Source organism: Prionailurus viverrinus, chromosome B4 (genome assembly GCF_022837055.1).
Source record: "Prionailurus viverrinus isolate Anna chromosome B4, UM_Priviv_1.0, whole genome shotgun sequence".
In the NCBI taxonomy this organism is placed as follows: Eukaryota; Metazoa; Chordata; class Mammalia; order Carnivora; family Felidae; genus Prionailurus; species Prionailurus viverrinus.
The window spans coordinates 119,173,162-119,200,506 of NC_062567.1; the positions used below are offsets into that span (position 1 = coordinate 119,173,162).

The window sequence follows — 27,345 nt, forward strand, 5'->3', positions numbered from 1 at the left end:
TCAGCTCAGGTCATGATCTCACAGTTTGTGAGATTGAGCCTCATGTTGGGCTTTGCATTAACAACATGGAGCCTGCTTGGGATTCTCTCTCCCTCTCTCTCTGCCTCTCCCTCTCTCTCTTTCAAAATAAATAAATAAACATTAAAAAAAATATAATCGCACTACTAGGTATTTACCAAAGAAAACAAAAACATTAATTCAAAAATATAGATGTTCACTGCAGTGTTATTTACAAGAGCCAAGATATGGAGGCAACCTAAGTGTCCATCAGTAGATGAGTGGGTAAGGAAAATGTGGTATATGTACACAATGGAATATTACACAGCCATAAAAAAGGATGAGATTGTGCCATTTGAAATAACATGGGTGGACCTAGAGGGTATTACGCTAAGTGAAATAAGTCAGACTGAGAAAGACAAATATATGATTCTACATATAAGTGGAATCTTTAAAAAAATGAATAAATAAACAAAAAGCAGAATCAGACCTGTAAGTACAAAGAAAAACCTGATGGCAAGGAAAAAAAAAAAGAAAACAAAAAAAGAAAACAAAAAAAACTGATGGCTGCCCGAGGGGAGTGGGTGGGGGTGTGGGCAGCATGGGTGAAGGAGAGTGAGAGATACAGGTTTCCAGTTATAGAATCAGTAAGTTATGGGAATAAAAGGAATATGGTCAATGGTATTATAACAGCGATGTAATGGGGCAGATGGTAGCTACACTTGTGAGCACAGCATAATGTATAAACTTGTCAAATCACTAAGTTATACACCTGAAACTAATATAATATTGTGTTTCAACTACACTGAAATTAATAAAAATTCCTGCTCAGTGCAGGCATTTTGAAAAAATGTAAAAAAGTACAAAAGTTATTGAAGCCCTATATTCAAGGATAACCTAATTAAATTGTAATTATATCCTTTCACTTTTTTTTTCCTATGAGAGATCTTTTAAAAAGGATTATACCACGTATTTCTGATCTTTTCTCTTAGTTCTCATGCACATGAAATGGACAATAAGCAATTTTGGAAAGTCTACTATGAACATCTAGAAAAGGCAGCTCTACATGCTGGTATGTAAGGGGAAGTGAAAGGGAGGCTGGGGAAAAAAAAGGTGGTTTAACTATTTAATTTTTTACTGCTTAATTGTGCATGAAATCAGGAAACAGAAATGAGTAATGTACTATCCTGATAACCTTTGGATATATTTTATTGTTTCCTCATATCACTAGAGCTAGAAACACCCTCACATGAGGAGACCCAGAGGACAAATGTTAACATTTCTCTAGTGGTTCCAATGGCTTTTTTTCTTGCAGAGAAAGAGCTGCAAAATGATGTAAGAGATGAGAAGTCCATTGGAAATGAAAGTTGGGAGCAGCCTCAGGAAGGAGATGTTGGAGCTCTTTATCATGAGCAGTTAACATCAAAAACTGACTGTCAGGAAAGACTGGACCACACCAACTTCCGATTTTTGCTCTGGCGAGCTCTGGCAAAATTCCCAGAGAGGGTAGAGCCACGGTCCAGGGAGCTTTCCCCACTTTTCCTGAGATTTATCCAGTAAGTATTCCTTTCCAGGAATATGTCCCTGATAGAGTATGAGGAAGAGAAGATGTGAAGTCTTAAACTCCCAAGTAGGCTGTTTTTTTAGTATGTCCATCACATTTTCAAACCATTGGTTCATCTGTAAAGCACTGGCTCTCTCAGATAACAGCTAGGTTTTTTTTGCCACTTAATTTGACACCAGTTAAAATGTAACCATGCCACAAATGGTGTTAATAAAAATTCCAAGTTAAAAAAAAATTATAGGGGCAACTAGGTGGCTCAGTTGGTTAAGTGTCTGACTTCGGCTCAGGTCACGATCTCATGGTTCATGGGTTTGAGCCCCACATTAGGCTCTGGGCTGATAGCTCAGAGCCTGGAGCCTGCTTTGGATTCTGTGTCTCCCTCTCTCTCTGTCTCTCTCGCTCTCTCTCAAAAATAAACATTAAAATTTTTTTTATTTTAAATTAAAAAATATAAAAATAAAAATTCCGGGTTACAGGGGCGCCTGGGTGGCTCAGTCAGTTAAACATCCAACTTCAGCTCAGGTCATGGTTTCACAGTCCGTGAGTTCGAGCCCCGCATTCGGCTCTGTGCTGACAGCTTGGAGCCCGGAGCCTGCTTTGGATTCTGTGTCTCCCTCTCTCTGTGCCCCTCCCCCGTTCATGCTCTTTCTCTCTCTGTCTCAAAAATAAATAAACATTAAAAAAAATTTTTGGAGGGGCACCTGGGTGGCGCAGTCGGTTAAGCATCCGACTTCAGCCAGGTCACGATCTCGCGGTCCGTGAGTTCGAGCCCCGCGTCAGGCTCTGGGCTGATGGCTCAGAGCCTGGAGCCTGTTTCCGATTCTGTGTCTCCCTCTCTCTCTGCCCCTCCCCCGTTCATGCTCTGTCTCTCTCTGTCCCAAAAATAAATAAACGTTGAAAAAAAAAAAATTAAAAAAAAATTTTTTTTAATTGCAGGTTACAAAATAAGAAAGGCTTGTTGAATTAGATTAGCATACAAAGGCCTTGTTATTTTTTGCCTTGTTGTTTCATTGCCTTTCTTGGGGCTTTAACGTGTTTTCCAGAAACCCAGCCCCAGCCACTGTGTTGTCAGTCTGCTTATGTTTCCTAGGATGCTGAGGGGGAATGTACTTTGTATGTTACTACAGAATAACAACTTTCTGGAGCATTTTTTTGTTTTGAGTAGATAGCTGGATGACTTTAAAACTCTAAAGATACGGGATGTGATGTACAGAACAGGACTAATCATCAACGAAGAGTATGTTTTATAGTAGTATTTCATTATATGGGAAAGTGTCATATGTGTAACTTAAGCAGGCTACAAACCACATCATGCTTGGCTTGTTCAAAGAACAGCAAGAAAGTCTGAGTGGCTATAGCAGTGACCCTGGGAGAAAATAGTTAAAGATTAGGCCAAAAACTTAACAGGAGACCAAATTGTGTAGGGCCTTCAAGTGATGGTAAAGGACTTGTTTTTTTTCTGTTAGTGAAATGGAAAGACATCAGAAGGTTTAAACAGAGGTGACATGACTTAAGATTTCTTAAGGATTTTTCTAGCTGTCATGTCAAGAATAGACTGTGGGTCGGTCAGAGCAGATAGACCAGCTTCAGAGATTATAAAGTTCGGCAAGAAATGTGGGTGACTTGACCAAGGTTGTAGTAGTACAGCTGATGAGGGGTGGTTGAATTCTGCATATTCTTGGAAAGATTTCACGTCAGTAAAATATATTTGGGGGGGGGATTACACTTAGAACAGCCTGTGCAATTTGGTCAGCCAACAGATCAGATGTGTAGGTGTTTGGGGGAAAAGGGGGAATGTTGGTACAGGAAGGTGAAAGGGGAGGAATTGGGGATGTCTCTAAGGTTTTGAGCTGAGTGACTGGAAGAAGAGAGTCACCATTTACTGAGATTGGGAGGAAAGCACAGGTTTGCAGATTTGTGGGGGAGATCAGGAGTTCATTTTTCTAGGTGTTATGTTTGGGATACTGAATAGCCATCTAAGTAGGGATGTTGAATAGGCAGTTGAATTTGAAGTTTAAAGTTGGAGGGAAAGGTTTGGCCTAAAGATTATAAATTGAGAATCATCAGTATACACATGATTTTTAAATCGTGAGACCAGGAATGAAGCTACACCTAAGGTGTAAATGTAGACAGAGAAGACTTCCAAGGACTGATAGCCGAGATTTAGAAGTTGGGAGATAAGGAGCCAGCAAAGGAAGCCAGAAAGAGTGAGAGAAGAACCAAGACCATGTAGCATCCCAGGTGCCACGTGAAGAAAGCATTTTGAAGAGAGAGTAATTAGTTGGATCATACATGTCTGAGATGTCAGTCAGATAAAGCATAAGAATTGATCATTGGCTTTAGAAGGCATCTTAACAAGAGTTGTTTTGGTTAACCTGGTAGGGATGAAAGCCTGATTAAAATGAGCTTAAAAGGAAACAGAACTAAAAATGCAAACAGCAAGTGTGGATAGTTCTTGTAAAAAAGAAGCAGACAGGTGGAGGGTGATGTGGGAGTGGAGAGAGCTGCTGTTAGTAGGTTGCTGTTTAAGATTTAAGCAGTGCACCTCTGTGTAATGCTGGTGTTGTGAATGATCCAGAAAGGAGGGAAAATTTGTAATGTAAGAGAGGGAATAAAATTGCTGCAGTCATGTCTTTGAATAGTTAAGATAGGATCCAGTGCATAAGTAGACAAGTTTATATGAATAATTCATTCTGGCAAAGGTTACAAACAAAGATTCAGGCAGGTCAGTAGGTTCCATGGTGGAAGAGTAATGATTTTTTCACCTAATTCTTCAGGCTTCAATTTATTTATAGCATGAAAACGATATTTAGCTTCCCTGCCTTGTTTTGAAGATCATATAAAATAATGTTTATCAGTTGTTTTGTGCGCTACAAAGAGCTATACATACGGAAGCAAGTACTAATGGTGTTAACAGGAAATAAATTTCCTGCTCTGTTAATTTTCTAAAGTTTTTCCCTAAAGAAAGAAAGGGATTACTAATAGATTCCTGGGGATGGAGAGAGGAGCCTGTAACAAGATGTCATTTCTGAGTTTAAGAAGACTTAGAGACTATAGATACACAATATTTTTTTAAAAGATATACAATTTAAAAAATATTTAACATTAGTTGGCAATGATTACCTGTGGCAAATACTTTTATAGATGATCCAAACTAATGGAAAATGCAAATGTCACCTTTCATTTTGACTTTGAAATATATTATGGGCTTTTTATTTTATTTTTTTACTAGAAATTTACATTTCTAAATATGTTTCCAACAATTCAGTTTTAGAACTAATTTGTGAATCCCTTGTAAACAAACATTCTTTGAGAAGAACCAAACCAGAGGCAGGAGTGACTAATAATGACGATACCTTGATAACAGGTGACATCTGAAGAGTCCCTGCTGTGTGCTAGAAGCACTCTTGTGAGTGCTCCGTGTGAATTATCTTACTTAACAAACACTAGTGAACATGCTGTACATGGAGATATAGTTTAAAATTTATGTTCTATATGGTTAGCTGAGTGTTGGGATTATAGTGGGGGTGCTGTTCAGTAGATGATGGTATGGTTTGTAACCGACACAGCAACCTTGTTCATTTTATTTATTCGTCTGCCTGGTAGGTATCAAGTGCTAGATCCTGCTGGCTGAAAATACAGAGTTGACTATAGTAAAGTGTCCCAGCTCTCCAGGGCTAGTTTCGTGTATTCACCTGGAGTTTAACGTGTGTTGACCTGGAGTGTCTTCCAGGTGTGCTGGGAGGGTGCTACCCTCAAACATGTTATTTTATCAGTGTATTTTTGAGTGCAGACTTTAAAGCCTGTCTGATTGATTTCCTTGTGTCTGTAGCCCAGTGCTGTCCATGCACAAAACAGACCACAAATAAACAAGTTGTTGGATGATGGAATTAAAATGACTCAAAAGCAATGCACTCTGTGGCAGCCTTCAAGATAATATTAGTTACTTCAAATATCAGACCAAAATTAAAGGGATGGAATCTAATAAAAACAAACGTGAATAGGAATTGGATAAGCTTAGTTTAAAGAGGCAAAACACAAATACTTTGTGATTTTCATTACCTGGACATTCAGTTTGAGTCTGTGTCATGCTGTGTCTGCCCCTGAAAGCAATGGAGTTGACAGTCCACCTGTTTTACCAGACCACGTCCAGAGGACTGAATTTTTCTGTGGCACTATATTTGCAAAAGGACATTGGCAAAGTACAGTGGGTCTGGGTGAAAGTGACTGGCATGGTCTTAGTGCTATGCTTTCCTTATTTAATAAAATCCACCCCTATACCCACCTCCCCCAGTTACAGTTCCAGAGACAGAGAAGAGAGACTGATTTCAGCTCAGGACAAAAGAGATTTTTCAAATATTTTTAACAGTGTAACAGTGGGATTTTAAAAGTGTAACTGCAATTAATGGTAGGTTTGCCAAACCAGGTACTTAAGAGGGGCTGAATAAGAAAGAATAATGTGAGGAGGTTTGGCTAAGGTGCCCCTGGTGACTCTTTATTGTGTGACTCTGAACCGTGGACGTACATCCATCTGTCACAAACAGAATTAGGACAACTCTGCTTCATCTCTTTCTACTGTAGCAACGAGTATTACCCAGCAGACCTGCAGGTTGCTCCCACCCAGGATCTGCGCAGGAAAGGGAAAGGGGTGGCCGCGGGGGAGACTGAAGAGGAACCCGATGCTGGAGATGACGAAGAGCTGGAGGAAGAAGCGGTGCCCATGGGTGAGCCCTCACAGAAGAAAAAGACCAGAAGAGCTGCAGCAAAGTAAGTTCAACATTGCTGGAAGATCACAGATCCAGGGTTCTGGGAGAAACGGGAAGAGACCTCTGATGGCCTAAGTGTGACATACAGCCTTAGACAAGACGAACCACTCATATAATTACTCAGAGAAGTGCTGCATCGCCTTGTGATTTTCTTTTGCACCCCAAAGAAACCTGCCAGTTTTCTGAGTTTTTTGGCTGCTTATTATTACTTATTTTGCCCCTGACTTGAGTTGTCGGGATTTCGGGGGTCATCTAATCATAAGTGCTTTTTATCGACAAGAGCATCGGTCCTCGAGTGGTTGAATGCTCTTTGATCTTTGCCCTTCACTCTCATGGCACCAGGGTGTTATTTTGTGTGCTAGGGGAACACGTAATGGAACATCTCTTATAAATCTGTCAGCGCTTTTGCCTTTTGACTTGTCCCTACCCCTTGCCCCCATTACATTCTCTTTCCTGTCATCTGGGGTGTTCACTTACGTAAATTGTTAAGAAACCTCAGAAAAAGTAGAAGTGATCAGGCTTTCAGAAGTTACTGCAGCTTCCTTGAAGACTGTCTGCATTGAGGCTGCAAGGATCCAGTGTATTGGTGCTACCGTGTTATTTTAGCACTTTATAAATCTCAAACTGATCTGCCTGTTTGTTCAGTCTTCCCACAAGCCTTTTATTGGTTCATTCAGCAGCTGTTCTGAGTGCATTTTGTTAAGTGTTGGGCTTCAAAGCTACACAGGAAGCACAGTCTAATGCCTGGTCAAATTTTTTTATAGAAGAAGTATTTTTAAAGGAGTTTTAGGGCAGGACAAATCCAAAAACAACAACGACAAAAACTGAGTTCTAGAACCATAGTGAAAAATGACTTAATTCTATCACAAAGAGAAGATTATTACAAAGGAGAGGGCCCCACTGAAGCTGAAAGATGAAAGAAAGCCTGCTGGGCAGCTAGGGCAGGGAAGGACTTGGCAGCTAATGGAAATAGTGTGAGAGTGCCTGGGTGGCTCAGTCAGTTAAGTGTCTGACTCTTGATTTCGACTCACATCATGATCTCACCTGAGTTGGTGAATTCGAGCCCTGCATCTGGCTCTTTGCTGACAGTGCAGAGCCTGCTTGGGATTCTCTCTCTCTCTCTTTCCCTCTCTCTTCCTCCCTCCCTCTCTCCTTCTCTCCCCCCCTCTCTTTTTGCCCCTCCTCCCCTGTGTTCTCTCTCTCTCTCTCTCTCAAAATGAATGAATGAATGAATGAATGAGATAGTGTATAAAGCATAGGGGCAAGAAAGAGTGTGGCCATGCTTCCTGAAACTAGTTCCTTTTGTTTCTACCTTCTCATAACTCTGAGCGTTCTGTCCCCTACTACTTTCTCCAAGACCAAGATTGCTGTTTTCTTCTTCGTATCCTCAGCACACAGCTAGCAAAAGATTAGTCCTCGTATTTCTTTGTTGAATAAATGAATAAGCTACTTATCCAGTCATACCTCTTTCTTTCTTACCTCTGGACCTTTGCTGTGTCCTCCCCTCTTTCTGCTGTGCCCTTGCCTCACACCTGCCAACTGAAATTCTACTCATGCTTCCAGAAACTGTTCTGTGCTACTTCTTTACGGAAGCTTGTCCTGTCTTTTAAACTGAAAGTTCTCTTAACTCAGCTTCAGACTCATAACAGCCATTTCATGCCTCTATCATGGTGCTTCTCCTTGCCTTGGATATTAATGAATTTTTTATACATCTGCCATATAAATCAGAATGTCTTTTAAGGATAAGGTTCACGTCTTAATTTTTCTGCCCCCTGTAGCCAAACTTAGAATATTGCTAACATACACCAGTTAAAATGTGAGGGGGGACGCCTGGGTGGTTAGGTCAGTTAAGCATCTGACTCTTGATTTCAGTTCAAGTCTTGATGTCAGTGTTGTGAGTTCAAGCCCCTCACTGGGCTCCACACTGGTTGTGGAGCCAACTTAAAAAAAAAAAAAAAGGAAAAGAAAATTTGAGTAAATTGGTACTCACATTCCTGTGTCATCTCAATAAATTCATAGTCCTGAGTTTGTAATCCTTCATGGAACATGGTCCTTGCTAGCAAGTATTTATTGAGAACATACAAATTGGTTCCTGTTTTCTTTGGCTCTTTAAGGCCACATAGAGCATAAAAAAATAATACATGTTGGGGGGAAGGAGTAGATATTTTCAAAGAAAATTTTAAAAGTTTATTTGTAAAACTGTAAGGAAGGGCTCAGTGATAAGTATATATGGACATTGTATCAGACTTCTCTAGAGAAGCAGACCAACAGAATGAAGGTGTGTGTGTGTGTGTGTGTGTGTGTGTGTGTGTGTGTGTGTGTGTGTAAAGATTTATTTTAACGAATTCGCTCGTGATTATGGGAGCCAGCAGGTCCAGAATTTGTAGGGCAAGATGGCAAGCTAGAAACTTAGGCAAGATTTGGTGCTGTAGTCTTGAGCACAAAATTCATAGACTGGGATTTCTATGTCACAATTTTATGGCAGAATTCCTTCTCTGAGAAATATCTGTTTTTGCTCTTAAGGCCTCATTGAATGAGTCCGATCCACATTATTGAGGGTAGTCTCCTTTATTTAAAGCCAACTGATTTTGTCAACATCTACAAAATACTTGCAACACCTAGATTAGTATTTCATTACATAACTGACTGCTGTAATTTAGACAGGTGGACACTTAAGACTAACCATCACAGGGGCACCTGGGTGGCGCAGTCGGTTAAGCGTCCGACTTCAGCCAGGTCACGATCTCACGGTCCGTGAGTTCGAGCCCCGCGTCAGGCTCTGGGCTGATGGCTCAGAGCCTGGAGCCTGTTTCCGATTCTGTGTCTCCCTCTCTCTCTCTGTTCCTCCCCCGTTCATGCTCTGTCTCTCTCTGTCCCAAAAATAAAATAAACGTTGAAAAAAATAAATAAATAAAAAAAAAAAGACTAACCATCACAGGTATGGAAGCTAAATGTAAGCACGAGTGCTACCCTTATCTCCATTTCTCCATAATATGTAAAGAGGTCCTAACTTCAAGATTACTTTCTCTGTTAATAGAGTCCCGTAGGACTTTTACAGTTTTGCATTCTTTTGCCCGGGAGCAGAGGAGGAGCACTGTTTACTAAACTCTTAGGAGCAGAGACCCCACAAGTTTGGTTCAATCCTTGCAGGAAATCCAGGAGGTGGTATCTTTGCCTGGATGAGGAAACTGAGACTCTGAAACATTAAGTCGCTTTCCCCAAAGTCAGCATCACCTGTGCAGCATGGTTTCTATCTCTCTTCACTTCTCCCTGCTTTTAGTCTTGAAATAGGCAGATAAAACCTCTTCAAATCGGAACGTTTGTTCATTCAGGTTTTTTTTTTAAGCCCTATACAGCTTATAAATTATACACAGAGAGAAAACAGTTTGTTTCCCAAGTACTATTTTAAAGCCTCATTGGGGCACCTGGGTGGCTCAGTCGAAGTGTCCAACTTCGACTCAGGTCATGATCTCACTGTTTCCAAGTTGGAGCCTCACGTCGGGCTCTGTGCTGACAGCTCAGAGCCTGGAGCCTGCTTCAGATTCTGTGTCTCCCTCTCTGTCTCCCCCTCCTGCTCTCGTGCTCTGTCTCTGTCTCTCTCTCAAACAAACATTAAGAAAAAAAATTTTTTTAAAGCCTCATGAAGCCTATGGATTAGGAAGTTGAGCGAGTCACTGAGCTCTCTTCTCAGCCTCTTTTATTGGATGTAGTGGATGATCCAAGTGGCTTGGAGGCAGTCCCATATCCATATTTAACTTTTGACCACAGAATATTGTTCTTTCTTACTCCTTCTTGGTAACCAAGAGTCATGGTTACCCAAACATGGACCTCTGTTTCCTGACATCAGTGTTCATGTTATATGAAAATGAGGAAGATTATATTTCACCACCTTCTTGTCTACTGCATCGAAACTAGACAAGGAATCATTTCAGAAATTACCTGTGTTCAACTTTGCAATGTATTGCTGTTTGATTACTTCCCATGTTTGGTTAATTTAAACCATTCGAAGCACATCCTGAATGATTTTCTGGGGGAGAGCCTAGATTTCAAAGGAAGGCCTGCGTGAGATTGAGAATTTCTGTAGAATAATTTCCTAAATGCAAATAATTAAAACTTGTTTGTGAGTTAACAGTGAAACCATAGTCAAGGTGTTTGGCATAGTTGTCAGAGAGACTAAAATTGGTGGGCACTATCATCTTAAGAAAATCTCTGTTCTTTAATTCTGTGTTGCCTGTGGTTTTTGTTTTTTGTGTTTTTAGGCAGTTAATTGCTCATTTGCAAGTTTTCTCAAAGTTTTCAAATCCACGAGCCTTATATCTAGAATCCAAATTATATGACCTGTATCTTCAGGTAAGTAAAATATATTCTTGCCACTATAATTCTTTGTGAAATTTTCTCTTGTCATTTACTTTATCAGAATAACTTTTAGGTTTTTAATAATTGTTAATAAATAGGGCCTATGTCTACCTTTCCAGTACAATGTTTTAAAAGTTAATAATTATTTTCTGTATCTTGAGAAACAGTTTTAGACAGTACTGATTTTGTTGGTATTAAAGACATCTTGGGTAACATTGATCAGCTGTATTAACAATGGGTTTGTGCCAAAAGAAGCTAGCTACTTTTCTTTTTACATAAATTGGTCTTACGGAGTGCTGGAATTTCAGGATCTGTTAGATTGAGTGAAAGCTGATAGTTGGAATAAGAATCTGTTGCAGTCACAATATATGATCTTCAGTTACAGAAAAGATTGTAGACGAAATTTAATGCCAGAGGCTGAGTAAGCATTGGTTGTCATTCTAGGCCATAAGGGGAAACAAAATTTCCTTTTTTTCATTTGGATGTTTCTTAACGGGGGACTTACATGATTTCAGCAGAATTTATCTTCATTCTGCCCATAACTCACATATAACTTCCCATGGTATATGTGACTTCATTAATTTATTCTATAAAATATCATTCTTAGCTGTTGCTACATCAGGATCAAATGGTGCAGAAAATAACCCTGGATTGTATAATGACATATAAGCATCCACATATCCTCCCTTACAGGTAAGTTACTTGAAGCTAAAGAAATGCTGTTTCTTTGGCTGATTTTTATCTTTCTACCTGAGAGCCTTTCTAAAATAATTTTCTGAAGGCCTAGGAAATTTCCCTCTTTTCTACCATAATAATAATGCTATTTTCAAGTAATAAATGAAAACAAAGTATATTTGTGTGTTAAGAGTGATTCTTCATCAGTAATAAGGTAGGAAAGAGAATATTAATTGATATGTGTTGAGAAGGTTATATCATGTTGCTTCAGTAACGCCAAAATCTTGGTGATTACGCAGGGAATCATAATGATCACTCTCTGTAAGAACTAAGGAAAGCTTTTGTATGAATCTCTTTTAAACAGCTGAGTTATTGACTGTTACTTCCTTATAGTCACTTTTACCTTTTAAACTTTGAAAGCCTGTCATTTTGTGAAAATTTTCCTTTATGGATATCAACCACAATATGGGTATTCTTAATACCTGTTTCAGTTTTTTGGATTACTGTACTATATTGCATTTTTTAAAGGTACCATTGATTATTAAATGATGATTTGTGCTGTATTCTATTTTTAAAGGGAAAACTTACAAAGATTGCTTGAAGACCGAAGTTTTAAGGAAGAGATAGTGCATTTTAGCATTTCTGAAGATAATGCAGTAGTGAAAACAGCCCACCGAGCAGATCTGTTTCCCATTCTGATGAGGTATTTATACTGTTTACAACTGATTTTTTTAAGTTGATCACAAAAACAGTTGTGAATGGAGTATTATGATTCTTTCATTTATAATCATATGATTATTCCTTCAGTTATAATTTTTTCAATTATAATGGAATATTTCACTTTTTATTTTATTTTAATTTTTTTTTTTAATTGGACCTTTTGGAGAAGTCAAATTGTTATAGAAACTTACTTGAAAATAATTTGTCCCTGGGGCATCTGGGTGGCTCAGTTGCTTAAGAGTCCCAATTCTTGGTCTCGGCTCAGATCGTGATCTCACAGTTTGTGAGTTCAGGCCCCGCGATAGGCTCACACAGTGGTGGTGTGGAGCCTGCTTGGGATTCCCCCCCCACCCCTATCTGTCCTTTCCCTGCTTGCATTCTCTCTCTCAAAATAAATAAATAAACTTTAAGATAAGATATAAAATAAACTTTGTCCCTAACATAAAGAAAGATCTTGCCGTGGAGTTATTTTAATAATAATGTTAAAATTAAATCCAGTATTCCTCTAAATTTTATTGAGAAATAGTACAAATAATTCATTCATTTGGTATGTAACTAATTATGATTATAAAAGCTATTGATTTTTGGTGTTGATAATGTAACCATCCACAGTACAGACCTTTGTTATATTTGTTTTAATAGTTTTCATTGGATTTTCTTGGTGGAAAAAGTAATCGTTAATAACAGTCATTAAATTATTAGTCTGCTGTTTAAAAAAAACTCTTTAAGGTTCCATTTTACTCGAAATAAAATAGAAGGTCCTCACTCCTCCTTCGAGGGCCTGGTATGACCTCCCTGCAGCCTGCCTGTCCAGCCACATGGTTTCCATTCACTGCCCCCCTCAGAGCCCACTTCCAAGTCTGTGGACCTGCTCATCTCTGTGCTCACAACACAAGTTGGCTAGCTCTTCTTCTTCACTCAGTCTTCTCTCCGATGTCATGTTGTCAGGATGCCTTCCTCGACCACTTTGTGTAAAATCGCACCTTCCTCTAACCACCCTTTAGTCCCCTGCCTCGCTTTATTTTTCCTCATAATTGTGCGGCATATCCTCTTTCTTATCACTTGTCTCCCCTGACAGAAGGTACTCCATGGCCTGTAGTAAATGTTAGTCAAATTAATTTCGTCTTTTATGGTAGAAACAAACAAGCCTTATTTTTTCTGTTTTTTAAATTTACATATCACCTACACAGACTAGAAGAATGAACTGTGGTGGTAGTGGTTGTGGTTATCCTTGTCTTGCTGCCGTATTTAACAGTAATGCTGCTAGAGCAGCCCTTCTTGAAGTGTAGTCTGCCCCTTCTTGGTGGGGGCTGTCGCTGAGATGCTCTCAGGTGGTCTGTGAGGTTAAGACATTTTTCATAGTACTACTAAGACATTACTTTTTCCCAGCATGCCGATATTTGTGCTGACGAGGCAGAAGCAACTTCTGGTGCCCCACGACTAATCAGGACAGTGCCTCCAAACTGTACCAGTCATTCTTCATTACCACACACCTGGAGTTAAAAAAAAAAAAAAAAAAATCCTGGTTTCATTAATGTTCTTGGTGAATCTTAAACCTTGAGTACTCGTCTTTTTATTGTCTTGTATGACAAAGTGGGAAATGTGCATAAAGCACTTCTGCTGAATACTGGTTGTCTCATCGAATGGCCTATTTTCCAAATTACCGATATGTGTTACAGAATCACTGGTGGGTAAAGATCCATTCAAAGTGCAAGATAGACAGATGGAGATTAAGGTAACAGATCACAGAGTTTATGAATATGTTTCAGATTGCACATTGCAACTAGCCTTTAAGAAACTACCGCTTGTTGGGCGCTTGGGTGGCTCAGTTGGTTAAGTGTCCGACTTCAGCTTGGGTCATGATCTTACGGTTTGTGAGTTCGAGCCCCGCATCAGGCTCTGTGCTGACAGCTCAGAGCCTGGAGCCTGCTTCGGATTCTGTGCCTCCCTCTCTCTGCCCCTCCCCTGCTCATTCTCTCTCTCTCTCTCCCTCTCTCTCTCTCTCAAAGAATAAATAAACATTAAAAAGAAAATTAAAAAAATAGAAAAAATGGAAAGTACCACTTGTTGAAGTTTGGTGTAGTATCAAAGTGCAATATCCACAGTTATCACAAAAGAATTATCTGAAAGTTTACAAAATATGTTTCCTTTCCCCACCTGCATATCTGTTTAAAGTCTGGATTTTCTTCAACTACAATACATTGCAATTGATTGAATGCAGAAACGGATAGAAAAATCCAGTTATCTTCTAATAAGCAAGATAGTAAAGAAATGTGAAAATAAGTAAAAAAAACATACCTCTAGACTCACTAAGTTTTGGTGGGGAGAGATTTGGAAAATAAAATTATTTTTTATCAAAAATATTATTGATGGTAACCCATTTTAATTTCTACTATGATAAATATCAATAGATAAAACTCATACAAAAGCTCTTTGGGGACCTCAAAAATGTTTAAGAGTATAAAGCACCCCAATCTAATAGGTTTTGCTAGTGATTCTGTCTTGCATTTCTGGGATACTTCTTATTTAGCTTTAATATTGTTTTAATGCATTACTGGATACTGTAATTAGAAATGAGTATTATGAGGCGCCTGGGTGGCTCAGTCGGTTGAACATCCGACTTCTGCTCAGGTCATGATATCACAGCTTGTGAGTTTGAGCCCCTCATCAGGCTATGTGCTAACAGCTCAGAGCCTAGAGCCTGGAGCCTGCTTCGGATTCTGTGTCTCTTGCTCTCTCTGCCCCTCCCTCACTTGTGCGTGTGCACATGTGTTCTCTCTCTCTCTCTCAAAAATAAACACTAAAATTTTTTTTTTTTTTAAAGATTTTTTTTTTCAACGTTTATTTACTTTTTTCGGGACAGAGAGAGACAGAGCATGAACGGGGGAGGGGCAGAGAGAGAGGGAGACACAGAATCGGAAACAGGCTCCAGGCTCCGAGCCATCAGCCCAGAGCCTGACGCGGGGCTCGAACTCACGGACCGCGAGATGGTGACCTGGCTGAAGTCGGACGCTTAACCGACTGCACCACCCAGGCGCCCCAACACTAAAATTTTTTTTAAAAAGAAATGGGTTTTATGTTTAAAAGCAAGAGTGGTATATAATTTTATTTTTGTTCCTAGCCCAACTCAATATCTTAGTTACACCACCTTCATAAATGAAAAAGGACTGTTCCTTCTTTCTCTCAGCTATGAAACTTTATAGCATAGCAATTAGTTTTCTTTGACAGTTTAAAAAATTCATCTGAAAAACTGTATAGGTTCCATGTTTACTCATGATTACTGTTCAGGTTTTCTTAAGTTCCTTTCACTTACTTACATGTTTTGGCTTTTTCTTGCCCAGGAAATTCCCCATTTAATTGAAATCTTGCCAGTTTCCTTATTGTACTTAGAGTTGAATTCACTTATTTCCTTTTAATCTATGTATTATTGTTTTCATTTTTGCTTGATTAGATATACCTTTGGCTTGCCTATTTTACTGCTTTTTTCTTCATATAAAGAACTACCTTTTGGCCTTTTATCTTTATTATTTCCTTGCTCCTGCTTCCTTCAGCCTTGTTTTTTGTTGTTGTTCTTCTAAATTTTATATGTTAAATAACTAATTTCTGTTTTCATCTTTCCTTATTTTATAATATATCCTTTTAAGTCCGTTGACTTGCTGTTCTTGGCTTTTAGGAAAACAAAATGACTAGAATTATGTTTCAGGATTAATGTGCAAAGAAAATAATGTTCTCTTAATTAACTTTTTAGGATTTTGTATGGCCGAATGAAAAATAAGACTGGGAGTAAAACTCAGGGGAAATCTGCCTCAGGGACCCGCATGTCCATTGTTCTGAGATTCCTTGCTGGGACCAAACCGGAGGAGATCGAGACATTCTTGGACCTGCTATTTGAACCTGTGAAGCACTTCAGGAATGGTAGCTCTCAACTCCCTGCTACTCTGAATGTGTGTTGTCTGCTGTAGATTTCTGATGTCTCAGGCTAAGTCTCCTGTGCTCTTGGACATCTTTCTCATGGGACTGTTCCTCCCAATCTTGATGGTGGACTTTTGGCTGAAATGGAATTCATTTGAAATTTTGATTGAATTAAGCAAAGCTCACACTGATCCTGAGGGTTGTCAGCATCCATGTGTCAGTAAGCCCCTGATTAGAAAATGTGTATTTTTCAGGGGGAGCCTGGCTGGCACGGTCGGTGGAGCATGCGACTCTTGATCTCAGGGTTGTAAGTTCAAACCCCATGTTGGTTGTAGAGATTACTTAGAAAAAATAAGATCTTTAAATTAAAGGAAGGACGGAAGGAAGGAAGGAAGGAAGGAAGGAAGGAAGGAAGGAAGGAGATAATGTATTTTGATTGTTGTGCATTTAGGCCATTTGAAAAATGGTACTTATGCATACACAATGAATATGTTTCTCCTTAGAAACTTAGAGCATGCTGATGTATTAATTTCAGTTGTCTTGGTATTTAGTCATTCACTAAGTCATTCATCTATTGAGTAGTGATTAATTGAATACCTCCTGTACCCTGGACACTTTTCAATAATCTCTGCTCTCAACCTCACCGTCTAAGTGCAGTGAATGTAGTAAGTATATAAAAATGAGTTGAAATGCTCTGTGGTCTGTTCTTTGGTGTGCAATGTTAGTAATTAATAATAATAATAATAGCTAACATTATTGACTGCATACTCCATGCCAGACATTATGGCAGATCCCTTTACATACAACTCAGTTGATCCTTAAAATAACCACATGAGGTATCATTACTTGACTGGTCCCATTTTACAAATGAGGAAACTGAGACTTAGTGTAGTATTTTGCTTATAGCCACTCAGGTAGAAAATGGTAGTTTTGTTTTTGTTTCTGTTTTTTTTTTTTTAAGTCTATTTATTTTGAGAGAGAGCAAGCATCCAAGCTGGGTAGGGGCAGAGAGAGGGAGAGAGAGAGAATCCCAAGCAGGCTCCAAGGTAACAGCACAGAGTCTAGCATTGGGGCTCGATCTCACCAACTGTGAGGTGCATGACCTAAGCTGAAATCAAGAGTTGGAAGCTCAACCACTGAACCACTCAGGTGCCCCAAAAATAGGAGAGAGAAAGAGAGAGATAAAGAGAGAGAAAGAAAGAAAGGGAGGGAGGAAGGAAGGAAGGGGGAGGGAGGGAGAAAATGATAGCTCTTTCTGACTGCAGAACCTCTGCTGTAGTCCCATAATTGCTTTGCTTTAGGCAAACATAGATATTTATTTATAGGGTAATGTGTTACATTAAGTTCTGTATTTTTCTATGATAATGGATTCAGCTGTTAAAATGTTTTCATTCCGTATATTGCCCTGCAAAAGAATAGAAAGGCTTTTGTTCAATGAAACAGCCTCCATTGTAAGAGGGTAGCTATAAATGGTACTCTTACAGGTGTACCATTTAGGTGTATGAATTAGCAAGCCTGTGATTTCATGCCAGTTGGTTTGAAGTATAAAGCTCAAGCGGTAACAATTCAAGTCTTTTAAGTAAATTATGAAATCAATTTTGGTGCCTGTTTGTAAAGAATTTTGTTTTATTTATTCACTAAGGACTACAAGAGGAAACATTTGATTCTCGGCATTTAAGAAACTTCTAATTAGTGGGACATTTTCTGTGAAACTGCTCAAATCAACATAGACAGTGAAAGCTGAGAGTGAGGAAAGTGTATGGAAAATTGCGAGGGGGAATGAAGACATTGTAACTCGGGTTTTGAGGAATAGTCTAAGTAGGATGAGAAGTGGGCTTAGAGACTTAGTTCTGGCACAAGTTTCTCTCTCTTTTATTCTGAGTTTCCTCATCTATAAAGTGATAATACTAAAATCTGCCATGCCTAGCTCATTGAATATTTGGTAAGAGAATCAGGAGAAAATATGTTAGGAAAGTACATTATCATCTACATGATCATACTGTATCATTGAGGGAAATTGAAATGAAGCTGTAATTGGAGAGTAACTAACATTTCCTTTTACTTGATATCTCTTGCACTAGGAGAATGCCATTCTGCAGTCATTCAGTCAGTAGAAGATTTGGATTTGTCTAAAGTTCTTCCTTTAGGTCGTCAGCATGGTATCTTAAATAGCCTTGAAATAGTATTGAAGAACATTAGTCATCTGATCAGTGCCTACTTACCAAAGATTTTGCAGATACTGTTGTGCATGACAGCAACAGTCTCACACATCCTTGACCAACGAGAAAAGGTGAGATTCACTGTAGATGTTTTTCTTCCTGGATGAATTATATGGGTTTGAACTGTGTGGGTCCACTTGCAAATGGGATTTTTTTTTTCTGATAAATACAGTGCAGTACTGTAAACGTACCTAATGATCTTCTTAATAACTTTTTCTCTAGCTGACTTTATTATAAAGTAATAATACAGAATTACAAAGTATAATACATATACAAAGTATATGTTAATTGACTATTTATGGTATTGGTAAGGCTTTCAATCAACAGTAAGCTATTAGTAAAGTTTTGGGGGAGTTGCACATAGACTTGTGACTGCGCAAGGGATCAACACCCCTAACCCTTGCATTATTCAAGGGTCAGCTGTATGTCACTTGTATATTTTAAAAAGAGGTTTAAAAACAGAGTGTGAATTAGTTCTATATACATCTGAAAAACTAAAGTCAGGGATAGTTGAGCTGATGTTTCTCACATTTTAATTTCAAGAGCCTAGAGGTATAGGACATCTTCCAACTCTCATTTGTCCAGAGTAGTTGGAGAATGAACAGAATACTGTTAGCATCATCCTTGTTATTTTGAAGTAAGAATTGCCGAGAGGTCTTTTATAAGTAAATGCTTGCCTACTAGGAGTACAATGTTTTGAATAAAGATCAGCAGCAAGACCAGGCGGCTAGCTCAATGCCAGAGGCTTCACAAGGCAGTAAATATTTTCTGAATTGTGTTAAAGACAATATGTCTATGTTCTGTTGAAACAAGTATATGGGCATAACTACACTCTCTGGGAAGTCGAGAGAAACCTATGTCTTTATGGACTGAAGGCTTCTTAGAGAAAATGAGACTTGAAGTGCAGATCTAGATTCCCATTTCTGTTGATTCTCCGTTAATGGTAAACAGGCACAGTTTTAATTGGGTTAAAAATCTGTTTCATTCATTTGATTTATGGATATGCATGGTGAACTGTCTCTCAGATACGGTCATGATCACTGAAAATTGACAACCAAAATTTGACGCTGTTTTTTGGGCTATGTGTGGATACAAATCTGCTTTAGTAATGAAATTCTCAATTACCGAGCTCCAGGGATTTAGAACACACCTTATATTTTGTTAGGCATCATTTTGTTTTCTTTACTCTTTCATTCATTCCTGCCACAAATATTAATTGAGCCCCTTTTGGGTGACAGGCACCATTCTGAGCACTGGAGATGGAACAGTGAACAAAGCAAACAAAACTTCCTGTCCATTCATTTATTCAATAAATACTTATTTCACACCTACCTGCTATCTATCAGACATAATTCTAGGTGGGGAATGAGACAGGTAAGGACTCAGTGTCATGGGGAGAAAGAGAATAAATAAATAATTAGAATAATGTTGGTTGGTGGGGAGTCCCCAGAGGGAAATAAATGAGACCCTCTGCAGATCTGTGAGTCATTCTCTGTGGATCTCTCTCCTCCCCAGCACTCTGCCTGCAAATTCTTGCTGCCGTGCCTGGGCTCTGCCTTCTCACACTAAATCCTGGAACCCCAAGCAGGAAACCGGGGAATGTGTAGGACTCACTTCCTCTGTTGCCCCCCTCTCCCAGGGCTTACTGTCCTTTACTGCCTGCTGTCTAGTATCTGAAAAATCATCATTTCATATGTTCATATGAATGTTTCATATGTTCAGTTTTTTAGTTGCTTGAGAAGGAAGGCCAAACCTAGTCCTTGTTGATCCATCTTGAACAGATGCAGAAGAACTGCAAGCAGGCAGAGAACAGACCTCCGACTAACACAAGGTTAGGAGCAGCTCAAGTTCCCAATAGCCAGGGCAGAAAGCTCATAATACCTGAGGCACCAGGAAGAGTCCTAGGCAGGGCCTTGCCTCAGTGTTGGAACCAGATTAACTCTGGAATAAAGGCTGCCCTGGCAACACCTACCAAAGCTCACAAAGATCCAACTTCCCTAGTACATTAACTGCTTCTGAGAATAAAATGCAAAAGTTTTCAAATGATTTAAATGAAAATAAAATTCACAGTGTCTGACATCCAGTCAAGTTTTACCAGGCATGCCAAGAAGTAAGAAAATTTTATTCATAATAAGGAAAAAAACCGTCAATAGAAGCAGCACGAGCAATGGTACAGATGATAGAAATAGCCAAAAACTTAAAATAGCTGTTAGAAAGGAATACACTCCATATATTCACAAAAGTAGAGGAAAACATGAGCATGTTGAGGGACATGAAGATGTGAAAATTTTTAAATAAAATGAGGGGATGTGATAGGAAGTGACAAACAGGGAGTGGATGGTGCTGCTTTTATTAAGATGGTCAGTGTCTTCTCTAAGGAGGTGATAATTTGAACTCGTGTCTCCCCAGCTGTGGGAAGAACATTTCAGGCAGATAAAATGACCGGTAGTCCCTGAGGTAGAACAGCCTTGGCACATTCTAAGAGACACAAGGGCACAGGAGCGACAGGACTCATGTAAGGTAACGTTGAGAGCTAGGTAGGGTCTCTTGGGCTGTGAGCTGGATTTACTCCTAACTGTATTGGAAAACCTCGAAGAGGTTTGAAGCCAGGGAGTGATGAGGTCTGTTTGATGTTTTTAAAATCTCACTTTGATTGCTTTGTGGAAAAGAGGCTGGCGGGGGTGGGGGGGGGGTGGGAGGTGGGCGAGCAACAGTGAAAGCTGAAAAGAGGTCTTGGAAAAATTCTTTCTCTGTGTTATTTGAGAGCATCAGAGCCATACGAAGACTTCTGTGTGAATTTTCATTTGTGCCTTATAGTGAGTGATAGTGACTTTGTCTACACATGGATATATTAAATCGTGAAAGGTTAGAGGTTTTATAAACTCTGTATAAGTTGTCTGACTTTTTGGTTAACTTAGAAGCAGTTATTCAGTAATGCAGCCTTACTCTTGAGTCAACAGTTAGTAACTCCAAAGACCAATTATGCAATTTCATAGATCATTAGTTAGTGAGGTGCTATTGGAACTTTTTTTTTTAAGGTTCTTGGACAAGTTCAAAGGATTCCTTGAAGTGCTGTAATGAATTATTACACAGTAATACTGCTTAAGTGAGTTAAACTTCTACATTTGTGTATTTGAACTAAGTTACACATTTATTTATTTTTATTTTTAATTTTATTTGTGTGTGTGTGTGTCTTTTAGCTCCTTTAAAACATTGACTGACAATGAAGTATACATCATGAGGGTTGTTGTGGTTTGATTTATTTTGGAATATTTGAACAATGTAGTAACTTTTAAATGTACATGAACTCAGTCATATTGACTGTTCCTCTCGGAGCAAAAGTCTACAATTGCTCGCTTTTAGGGCTTTTCTCAAGTTTACTAAATTATTGAGTAAATTGGGAAGCTGACACTGTAGAAACCAAGTGAATGGAATGTGTAGATCCTACCTGATGTGGGGGGTGCCTGGTGGGAAGAGGGAAAAGGTGGGGGTGTCTGATTTGACATCGTATTTGCTAAGGTTAGTTTCTTATTTTCTCCAGGGGATCATGATACCATATTGTTTCAAATGTAGGTAATAGTTTTTATCTTTTAACAAACATGATAGACCTCATATTGAAAATATTGCCCACAGAACTGAAGCAAAGCAGAATGACCTGTAACTGTATCACCTTGTGCTTGCCTGTTATTTCCTGTCGTTGTGATTTGTATAAAGAGATAATTAGCCACAAGTAGATGGTAGAAACCTGGGGGGGTATGTGAAATATGAGATTCCTCCAATTTGCATGGTCAAGTAATGACATTGTTGCTCCCATTCACTTGAATTTAAAATGTGTTGTTTTAGATTCAAATACTTCTTTTGATCAGAATATCCAATTTTCATCACAAGTAACCCCCCCATTACTTTTCTTCATAATATCATGGCCATAAAGCTTGATGAAATTCATTATATTAGGGTATTGTGTTGTCTTCACAAATTTCAGAGTGGTTTTCCTCACACTAGTCAGAGTGGCTAAAATGAGCAAATCAGGAAACTGGACACTGGCGAGGATGTGGAGAAATGGGAACCCTCTTGCACTATTGGTGGGAATGCAAACTGGTGCAGCCACTCTGGAAAACAGTGTGGAGGTTCCTCAAAAAATTAAAAATAGATCTACCCTATGACCCAGCAATACCACTGCTAGGAATTTACCCAAGGGATACAGGAGTGCTGATGCATAGGGGCATTTGTACCCAATGTTTATAGCAACACTTTCAACAGTAGCCAAATCATGGAAAGAGCCTAAATGCCCATCAATTGAGAATGGATAAAGAGGATGTGGTTTATACATACAATGGAATACTACTTGGCAATGAGAAAGAATGAAATCATGCCATTTGCAGCAACGTGGATGGAACTGGAACGTATTATGCTAAGTGAAATAAGTCAGAGAAAGACAGGTATCATATGTTTTCACTCATATGTAGATCTTGAGAAACTTAACAGAAGACCATGGAGGAAGGGAAGGGGAAAAAAATAGTTACAGAGAGGGAGGGAAGCAAACCATAAGAGACTTAAATACAGAGAACAAACTGAGGGTTGATGGAAGGTTGGGGAGAGGGGAAAATGAGTGATGGGCATTGAGGAGGGCACTTGTTGGGATGAGCACTGGGTGTTGTATGTAAGCCCATTTGACAGTAAATTATATTAAAAAATTTTTTCAGGGTGGTTTTTAGATTTCGACATAGATAATAAAGGTCCCTTGTAAAAATAAGTTGCCTCTCTATATCCAGGGCTCACAGTATGTTAATGAAATGGCAAAACAATTAGGGGTTGCACCTTACCCCATTTGTTTGATTTTTAATAACATTCCGTGCTTGGGAGAAAACTTTCCAGGCTTTTATCTCTCTGCTTGGCCTAAACCTCTTCATCCTTTAAGATCCACTAGAAATTCTGCCTCTCACATGAAGCATTTATTTCCCTTTTCAAATTTGTAATTCCTCCCCTATTGGCTGTCTTCAGCGTTTTCAGTCTGTCACATAATTTAATATGTTTTCCTTTAGTGAGATTTTAAGCTGAGGTCAGAACTATGGCTGTCATGCCATTGGACTCATTGGTGGGGTCTCAATAAATTATTCTACTCTGAGCCTGAACAAACTGGCCACATAATTGTGATTTTGTAACTCATCAGGAAGGAGATGCCGCTAGGAGTAGCAGTATCTGTTATGAAAGAAGTTTGCTCTTAATTCAAACATCCACCCACTCTAGCCTCTGTGCCTCTAAAGACAAATTTTGATTTTTTTCCTGTATTTTTCTTTGAACTGTATATTTTCAGATCATCCCATGCCTCTATTTAATCACCTTATTCTCTTATACTGTATGAAGTATTCCACTATATAGACCATACATTCTTTAGTTCCCTAGACTAATTTTTTTTTTTTTTTAATTTTTTTTTTTTTCAAAGTTTATTTTTATTTTTGGGACAGAGAGAGACAGAGCATGAACGGGGGAGGGGCAGAGAGAGAGGGAGACACAGAATCGGAAACAGGCTCCAGGCTCTGAGCCATCAGCCCAGAGCCTGACGCGGGGCTCGAACTCCCGGACCGCGAGATCGTGACCTGGCTGAAGTCGGACGCTTAACCGACTGCGCCACCCAGGCGCCCCCTTAGACTAATTTTTTAACAAGAATAATTGAAAACTCCTAGTTTCAGAAAAAGTAAAAAAAATAAGTTATGAAAACAAAAAAAGAAAGTGACTTTCATTTGAAACAAAGATTTATTTTTCCCCCTAATCTAAGACATTGTAATGGCAAAAAAACTTTTGTCTAGAATGTTCTGTTCATAGGAAGAAATGAGGATTTTATTTGAGACAATTACTGGGATAAAGAAATAAAACAATGCAGGACACAAAACAGCTGTTCCATTTGTGATTTTTTTTTTTTCCCCTTAAGGACACTTTAACGTGATTTTACTAGGCAGTGATAATGGAGCACACCTCACCATTTGACTTTAAGTCTCTGTTTACCCATCTTGTTCAATGAAAAAAGCAATATGATATACTCAGTTGACATTTCCATATGAATCAGAGCCACAGTCAATAGACTTACTAACAGGATTTCCAGTTTGATTCGTAGCCATCCGAGCAAGAGTGCTTCCCTGAGGAATCAAGGATAAAAAGGAAATAGTTTTTTTTTTTTTTTATTTTTTTAATGTTTATTTATTTTTGAGAGAGAGACAGATTACGAGTGGGAGAGGGACAGAGAGATGGAGACACGGAATCTGAAGTGGGCTCCAGATTTTGAGATGTCAGCACAGAGCCCGATGCAGGGCTCGAACTCACGAACCAGGAGATCATGACCTGAGCCGAAGTCGGACGCTTAATCAACTGAGCCACACAGGTGCCCTGAAATACTTTTTTTTTGTTTTTTGTTTTTTAAGAGAAGATCTTTCTTTTACAGATACAGCTCAGGTTTATTAACCCGCTGAAAAATTTAAGACGTCTTGGAATCAAAATGGTAACTGACATCTTTTTGGATTGGGAGTCTTACCAATTCAGAACAGAAGAAATTGATGCTGTATTTCATGGTGCGGTTTGGCCCCAGGTAAACATGAGTATTGCATTCTGCCTGGATATCTTCTGCTTCTTCCCTTGTTTTTACTTTAACCAGCTTAGTCTATACCCAGACATGAATGTCTTTCCTGGTCTTTTCTTTTACACTAAGTCTTCCTTTGTTTCTGGAGCTTCAGAGCACTTTTCTTTGCCTCCACTGCCACCTAAAGCTCAAGAGCTGGTTTCTTAATCCCATGACATTTATACTTAAGGTTAATTTGAATATGACGTGTCTCTCAAGCAAATGGAATATAACCGTTGTATCACCTCAGTGATGTGCCTTTGAATTTTGACAAATACAAGAGAAAATGCACAAGTGTTTTTGTTACACATTTCCTTGTTTGTAACCACTTTGTGACGATACCTGGTATAACTGTAACTAAAAAGACTATAGAGGAGACTTGATTTTAGGAAAGATTTCTAGCTGCTTGAGCTCTGTTATTTCTACCCAAATGAAACCTAAAGGACATCATTCCTTTCAAGTGTCTAGCCCTTCCTTGCACTGCCTTTGCCATCTTCCCTGTGTAGATATTTTGGATTCCTTTGTTTTTTTTCTTTCATCTGTCCTTTAAATGTTAATCTCTGTCCCTTGGCTCTTTATCCTTGGGTGTGGTTTCAGTACTTGTTCTGCTGTTTAGTTATTTTTGTCCACAATTCTGTATGTGATTTTATTTTGTATTCTGTTCATTTTGCGTCCTAGATCGGAAGGCTTGGATCTGAGAGTCAGTATTCTCCCACTCCTCTGCTGAAACTAATTAGTATCTGGAGCAGAAATGCAAGGTATGACCCTTCCTCCCTGCCTTTAAAAAGGACAGTGTTTTAGACCAATCTAGTCAAAATGAGTCAAGGGAATTAATATTATTTATGGTCTTTCCATACAATGAAATACAACAGGTGTGGTTAAAGAGAATAAGGTGGCTGAATTTCAAAATACATAGTTTAAAGAAAAATACAAGTTGCTGAACAATATAATCCAAGAAAAATAACTGTGCATGTGTATATATATAAAATGAAGTAGAAAATGTCTAGAAGGAGAGGTGCCTGGGTGGCTCCGCCAGTTAAGCGTCAGACTCTTGATTTTGGCTCAGGTTATGATCTCATGCTTTGTGGGATTAGGCCCTGTGTCCAGCTGTATGCTTACTGCTCAGGCCCTGCTTGGGATTCTCTCTCTCTCCCTCTCTCTGCCCCTCCCCTGCTCACTGCTCTGTGTGTGTGTGTCTCTCTCAAAAATAAATAAAAACTTGAAAGAAAGAACGAAAGGAAGGAAAGAAACAGAAAGGAAGGAAGGAAGAGGAAGGAAGGGAGAAAGAAAGAGGAAGGGAGGAAGGAAGGAAGAAAAAAAAAGGAAGGAAGAAAAAGAAAAGAAAGAAAAAGAAAATGTCTAGAAGGATACATGGGAAACTGTTAATGTTATTGTAGCATGTGGAGGTTTTGGTGCCTGGGAGCAGGCAAGAGATACTTTTTATGATATATCTTTGGAGCGTTCATTTGTAATTTTTAACAAAGGGGAATATAGGTAAAATAACATTTTGCAATTTAAGTTGTAGAGCATAATTATAGCAAAAGTTATGCATTTTTGCTAGTTTTACAGTTCCGTTAAAACTTAGAAATTAAAAGTATTGGAATCAATAGGGGATGTTCTTCTGGTGTGTTATAATTGTTTCAGTAGTTTGATTTGGCCTGGGAAAGGGAAAAACAGAATGTGAAACGTGGCAGATACAGCTTTCTCCAGCTATCTGAAAGTAGAGCATTTCTATGAAACCTTTCTTAAGCCAAAATGGCATAAAGCAAAGAAGTGATTACTATTTATTTACACGGAAAACATTTGTAGCATTCCTAGATCCAAAAAATAACCTCTCATAGGGTTCTCTGATACCTTAGGTCACATCTTGCTAAGGGATGCACAGAATAAATCAAGACAAAGCACAGATGTTCACAGACGCAGTTCACAGCTCTGGCACCTTGATGCTGAGATGCTGAGTGTGGTTGCCAGGGAAGAAGCCTGGCAGGGCCACTCTCACTGCTCAGGGTGCGTGCTGCCTCCATAATGACTTACTGCACAACAAATGGTGAAAGCTATTTTCGCGTTTCGCCTTTTTTCATAAAAGCCAAGTGGCATAACATGAACTTTTGAAAAGCCGGGGATATCTGTAGTTATACCAGCATATAAACCTGGCTACTTTTTGCATGTTTGCTTAAAAATAAAAGCTGATTTGTAATTTGCATTCTTTGTCTTTTTCCCAGTTCCTACTTAGAATCAAAAAAATTTCATAGGCTTTTTACATTTTCTAGATGTCCTCTGTTCTTTATAGAACTACATCTAAGTATACATACAGCCCTCCCGATCATAAGTCAACATTGTTTTGAGGACATCATGAGCCATTTACAGGACCTTCATCTACAGAGGCTTGTGTCACAGACCAAATGCATATTTCCTGAGGAGTGTAGAAACCTATGTTGTTTATAGTGATAGAAATAGACTTGAGTTTGCCCTGATCTGTTTTGAATAATGAAAGGTAGAATTAAAAAAAAAATCATTATTGATTGT

At 38.8% G+C, this 27,345-nt stretch overlaps 1 protein-coding gene across 6 annotated transcripts in view; it reads left to right on the plus strand.

Annotated features, from left to right (window-relative positions):
• Window positions 1–27,345, plus strand: part of UTP20 (UTP20 small subunit processome component) — a 107,634-nt gene that overhangs the window by 35,533 nt on the left and 44,756 nt on the right. For all 6 annotated transcript variants that reach the window (XM_047865440.1, XM_047865443.1, XM_047865441.1 and 3 more), the window contains 10 exons: window positions 990–1,069; window positions 1,313–1,553; window positions 6,143–6,328; window positions 10,587–10,677; window positions 11,291–11,376; window positions 11,936–12,061; window positions 15,827–15,993; window positions 18,072–18,280; window positions 24,646–24,789; window positions 25,498–25,577. In XM_047865440.1, coding sequence (XP_047721396.1) covers window positions 990–1,069; window positions 1,313–1,553; window positions 6,143–6,328; window positions 10,587–10,677; window positions 11,291–11,376; window positions 11,936–12,061; window positions 15,827–15,993; window positions 18,072–18,280; window positions 24,646–24,789; window positions 25,498–25,577 — 1,410 coding nt within the window. The remainder of the gene's footprint in view (window positions 1–989; window positions 1,070–1,312; window positions 1,554–6,142; window positions 6,329–10,586; window positions 10,678–11,290; window positions 11,377–11,935; window positions 12,062–15,826; window positions 15,994–18,071; window positions 18,281–24,645; window positions 24,790–25,497; window positions 25,578–27,345) is intronic.